This window comes from Peromyscus maniculatus, chromosome 20, assembly GCF_049852395.1.
Source record: "Peromyscus maniculatus bairdii isolate BWxNUB_F1_BW_parent chromosome 20, HU_Pman_BW_mat_3.1, whole genome shotgun sequence".
NCBI classification, from domain to species: domain Eukaryota; kingdom Metazoa; phylum Chordata; class Mammalia; order Rodentia; family Cricetidae; genus Peromyscus; species Peromyscus maniculatus.
Genome location: NC_134871.1, coordinates 9,376,313 through 9,382,312, shown reverse-complemented (window position 1 = coordinate 9,382,312; position 6,000 = coordinate 9,376,313). Strand labels below are relative to the sequence as shown.

Genomic DNA, 6,000 nt, shown 5'->3' with positions numbered 1-6,000 from the left:
AGATTGTTGGCCAGCTAGCTGCCCTAACCAAATTGGCAAGTTGTAGGTACAGTGAGAGACATCATCTTAAAAAATAAGGTGGATAGCAATTGACACCTAATGTTGATCCCTGGCCTCAACACACACACACACACACACACACACACACACACACACACACACACACACACACACACACACATCCTTGCATGTGCTCTTACCTACACACTGTATACACACACACACACACACACACACACACACACACACACACAAGTGAAAGAGTCAGTGATATAGACAGAGACAGAGAGATAATTTTAAAAAAAGAATATTAGGAGCCCAATGTTAATGACTGATTCTAAATTTCCAGTAAATATATAGTTAAGTCTAGGCTGTTTGTAGTGCAGTAGACAGACACATGAGAATAGAGATATTAGAGAAATACAGAGATCTCAATCCCTACAGTCATGGCTACATGTCTACATCAAATCCATACAATCTATATAAAAACTTTGTCTTTTAAGACATATAATTGGGCACTTTCTGCCCAATTAAGTAAAGAACTTACGACAAACATCATACTCGCACATTTCTATTTCACCAAAATTTGTCAACTATTACTATGTGGATAGGCAAACCATCGTCTTCCCCATTTTGTCACATTTTTCAAATAAAGCTGTCTTCATTTCACATTATCTCCTTAAAATGGTGTGCTAGAAGGGCAATTACCAATCCTAAAGTTATCATTATGTTTAATAGCTAGATTTATAACCAGATTGATTTGCAGAAAATCTGGTTATTCATTCATCTGGGGCTTACTCCCAAGGTAATTTTTGGTCTCCAGAGAAAGAGCTATGTCATCGGGAATATTGAGAGCATCTGTGGTCAACTGCCACATTCAATAAGGAGAATTACTTTGTGGAAAAACTCAAAGGCACGCAGGGTGTTTGCAACATGTGCAGAAATCGCAGGTCAGAACCTCCTCCACACTCCTGGAATGCAGTGTTTAAGCTTAATGCAAACTAAGTAGCCAGCTGGAGGTCTAAACAGCAATCCTCTCTATTCTCTCAGCTCATGGGGAGGGTTCCAGTGACCTGCACATCCAAGTGTTTAGTTTAGAGATAATTTTCAATAAACTGTTGTCACTTGAAAAGAAACAGTCTGGACATTGTATGGCCCATTTGGGATCCTGAGAAAATAAACAACCAAGGGAATGAATGCCTCCTGCTTGTCTTTGCAGCCCTTTCTGGAATGCACTTTTCAGTTCCTTCCTTTTTTTCTCTGTAGCAGGTTTCCCTTAAAAAGAATGCTGTTTACTTAGCATGTCTTGGAGACCCTCTTTTGAAGAACTGAAGTCATGAATGGCTTTAGAGCCCTGCTTGGAAGCAACCAGTTCACCCTGCTGCTGCTCTTTCTCTTGCAGTTTCAGAGTCTGGGTCTGGATATTGATAGCCGACCTGCTGCAGAAGTCTGTGCCACACACACAATTTCACCAGGACCTAAAGGTGAGGAAGAAACCTCAAATTTCATGTAGTATGTATGATCTCTTTCCCCACCTCCAGTCCACCCTAGCTGCTATGTGACTCCTCTCCCTCTCCTCCCTGACTTCCTGTCTATCTTGGAATTCACTCGACTATTCATTACTTACTGTAGGCTTCCCTTGGTTGTAGGTAGGAGAAAGTAGGGCAAGGTGGAATCCTGGGATGTGCGTCTGACAGCACTCACTGATGGCTGTGAGAAACTCTTCCAACAGGAGATGAAGATTCATAACCACCGTGATTAGTGCACTTCCTCTTACTCTGGGGCTGCTGCCCTTCCTCCTTTTCCTCACTCACACTGATTCTCAAAAGAAACAACAAGGAGGTCAAAAAATAAAAATTTATTCTGAAGTATATCTTTTGTAATTAATGGGATTTTGCGTTCCAGTGAGGAAGATTATGTTTTAATGAAGGACCAAAAGTCATATATAAATGAGCATTTCTTTATTTAAAAGTGGAATCTCCGAGGTCAACTGCCTTCAGCTGAAGAATGGTAGAATATTTTTTCCCCCATGTAAGGTCGAGGTCCAAAGTCCAAATACGCTTCTAGCCCTAGTTGGGCTTTGTTGTTGTTTTGTTTTTAATAAATCTGTTTTCCTGGTTTCAGCTCTTACCCTTTTGTTTTGAAAGTGGCCACTGAACTCACTGCACCTTGCTTCTCTCTTATTAGTAATTCATGTGATGCTTCCCCAGGCTATTGGTGGAAGAATGGTAGCTGCTAAAAACCTGAGCTATAAAAAAAGGGGGCATTTAAAAAAAAAAAGAAAGAAAAAACAGCTCAATTCTTGTCAGTTATTTAAATATGTATTGCTTAAAGTGCATTTTTCTTAATCAGTGAATTAATTTTCTCCTAGGATTGCAATCCAACTTCTAACCTTTGATACCATAAAATAAATGCAGGGAGTTACAGTGAGACCTTGGGGCTTCCAAATAATTTCTTGGGTGAATAAATGAATAATGTCAGGGCAAATGTTCAGAAAAGAAAGTTTGGGTTAGAAATAAAGTATTTACTTAAATTCATTACTAGATTTTTCACAGAATGCAAGAAAACTGTGTTTTCCCTGTAGTGTCATGAAGACTGAATATTGATGCCTTCCTCAATTGTGCAACAGAGGGAATCTAGTTGAGAATAACACCGCTAAGTTTTCTTTTCCCTTGAAGAAAAAGCTACAGTTTTCACAATGGAATAAGAATGCACAAGAAACTCTTAATACCCTAAACATAGCACTAAATATGACTCTGGCAATTCAACTAACGGGCATTGACTGTTCATTGTCAGGCCCTGTTTTAGGCACAGCAGTACACCAGATAATATATTAGTGTCATGAACAGTAAAGAGATACATTGTTTTCCATAGGTTTCCTGTGAAGGTTTTGAGTTGAGGCTCAGGCATGATTCTTTAGAACAGATGGGGACAGTATTTGTATAGGCAAGAGCAAGACTGCAGGAGAAACATGAGAAAGTCTCTCATCAACTCTTCATTTTCAAAGGTTGCATGCAAAATCAGCCAGGTACCACAGCATTCAGGGGGTTGAAGCAGGAGCATTGCAGGTTCAGGGCCACCCTTGTCTACCTGTGGACCACTGAATTCATTTTTTTAAATGTATGTCTTTATAAGGATAAACAAGACATCTACCTTTTTAAAAAAATAAACCCATTATTTCATTTTATCACTTCAATCTATATATAGTGTTTATTGAAACCAGTAGTGTTGATGAGTCTTCTTCCATTATTTCTTCACTTTTAGTGCAAAGCTTGAGTCTTCTCACTAGAAACTCAGGTACTATTTCGATCTGCCAAAGCTTAACTCTCTTCCTGACCCCAGGGAGAACTGTGAACAGATCATAAGTGAGTATGGAAGGATGGAGATGTGAGTGTACCTTGAAGGAGAAACTGAGAGAGGTGCTTTGGAACACTGTGTTTCAGAACTTCTCAGCTTAAAGATACGGATACAGTTTCCTCTTCTGCAGCATGTGGTCTTTGCAACAAGGGCATTCTAAGTTCCCATCTTAGTAAAGAGATTCTACAACTCTGTAAGATACTGAACACTTGCCAAATCCAGGCACCATGTCAAATGACTTGAGTTTGATGCTGAGATAAGGAACCCATTTTAGGACTCATCTCTAAGTAGCAAGTTTGGGATTCAAGCTCTGGGGCTGAGCTCCTAGTTGACCTGAATCTTTGTGAACTGCCTTCCCAGTACAGCAACATGGTTACTGCTACCTTTTCTCTGTTCTGGGCAGAGTATTAGAGTTGGATGCACAAGAAATACATGGGACCTTTTTTGAATGTAAACTACATCTCATTCATTCCTTGTAAAAATTTTAGCAACTCCTCCCCAGCACCAAGGAAGGCAGACCTGGTTACTGGGCTCCTCAGAAGGAAAACAAATTTTTTGATGGCCAAGTAGACATTTTAAAGAGCCAAATTATAGTTTTTTTCTCCAGTATCTTTTCTCCTACAATCAAACCAATGCATTCTTTTCTCCATGGCTAATCCATCTCATTTCTGTGTTTACCAGCAGAGCAGTACTTTGCTCAGAAATTTCTAGATACTCTGAGAAACAGATAATTAAAGGAACTTAACTCTAAATTTGTTTCAGCAAGTGGAAACTAAATGAATTACTCAGACTTGCAGATGAAACGCCAATAATACTATCCAGTTATAGAATATGCTGTTCAATAGACAAACACGTTTTCAGGGTCATTTCCGAAGCACATCCTAATAGAGGAAAAGCACTTGATTCTCTTTGAGCTACTTACGCTTCCACTTCTTTATTTGAAAAGTGGGCATTCCTCACACATATTTCTTATTATTTTTAAGATGAAATAATCACCATAAATTAGTCTTGTTCAGATATCATTAGTGTATATTCAACACATTTTGTTTCTCTTTCTTTTGCCTGCTTATCAAGTGCACCCAGTAACAGTTTTGGAGTTAAGCATTCTAGTTACTCTAGACATCTTTGCTGAAAGTCCCCATTATATTTCCTCTGTCCTTGAAATATTTGTTTTAGACTACCTAGCAGGAAATGTTCTTTTTTGATTTTCATCCCTACCATGGAGGTTTCTTTAAGCAACTTATGTGAAATTCTGACCTCTGGTGGTTTAAGTGAAGAACAACAATGGATAAGAAAAAAATTAAAAACATCTGTAAGGGGTATTTGGAGGATGCTTGGCAAACTGCAAGAAAGTTTTGAATACATCATCTTGTTTAATTTCACAGCATCCATATATTTGGATTTCCATAGAGTCCATTATCTATATCCTAAGCATTCACATGAGGAAATAATCTTAGAAACGCCAAGTGGATTCCCAAGCTCAGTCAGAAAGAGAAGGATTTATATGAGCGAGAATTGTTGAAACCAAGGTTGGATAAAGCACAGGGACAAATAGCCAAACGAATGGAAACACATGAGCTATGAACCAATGGCTGAGGGGCCCCCAACTGGATCAGGCCCTCTGAATAGGTGAGACAGTTGATTAGCTTGATCTGTTTGGGCGGCATCTAGGCAGTGGTACCAGGTCCTGGACTCATTGCATGAGTTAGCTGTTTGAAACCTGGGGCTTATGCAGGGATGCTTGGCTCAATCTGGGAGGAGGGGACTGGACCTGCCTGGACTGAGTCTACCAGGTTGATCTCAGTCCTCGGGGGAGGCTTTGCCCTAGAGGAGGTGTGAATGGGGCGTGGGCTGGGGGGAAGGGGAGGGAACAGGAGGGAGTAGAACAAGGGAATCTGTGGTGAAATGTACTGAATGGTATTGTAAAATAAAACAAAAGGAAAAAATAAATAAAAGTGCAGCCACTAGCTACCTTCTGGTGATAACTGGTTCTTCACTATCTCAGGACATCGAGTTCATGTCATCTCAGCTCATGGGTTGTACTGGACATTAAAGTATGCTCAAATGATAAATATGTCCTCTACAATAATTAACACTGATATTTCATTTATTTGGAAGTAAGCACTATTGTACTCTAGTCTAACACATGTTAAGTAATATTGTCATTTAAAAAAATATTGTCATTTGTAGCTATATAAGTACTTTGTCACCCCAGTGCACTTTAATTATCTCAATAAACTTTGTAAAGGATATATAATTCCCATTGGCCATATAAAGAAACTGAGGTTCATAGCTACAGTGTCACTAGACCACATGCCACTGAGCTGGAAAGGGCTGATTAGACTTGGATTCAACACAGTTCCATTTGTATCGTCTGTTCCAGTCAGCCTGCTGAATGCTCTAGCCAGAAGGGCCCTCAAAGCCATGGTGAGTGGGACAGACATAGTATTGTATGGGCCAAGAAACTAGTTGCTTTGAGTTTCACTTAAAACTTCCCTTGGTCCCCGTGAATTCATTCATGGAGTGATGAGGGCACACATCTGAGCACAAAGCAACAAGGGTGTGTGTTTCTCTGCTCTTTTTCAATAAGAGAGATCATGCATCGAGAGAAGGCAGTGGAGATCACTCTTACTGGGAGAAATG

General features: G+C 39.7%; 1 protein-coding gene across 1 annotated transcript in view; it reads left to right on the top strand.

The window, feature by feature from the left end:
- Positions 1 to 1,220: 1,220 nt before the first annotated feature.
- Colec10 (collectin subfamily member 10) overlaps positions 1,221 to 6,000 on the top strand; it is a 43,151-nt gene continuing 38,371 nt past the window's right edge. The window contains exon 1 of the mRNA XM_006982391.4: positions 1,221 to 1,484. Within this exon, the coding sequence (XP_006982453.1) occupies positions 1,337 to 1,484 (148 nt within the window). The 5' untranslated portion in view covers positions 1,221 to 1,336. The remainder of the gene's footprint in view (positions 1,485 to 6,000) is intronic.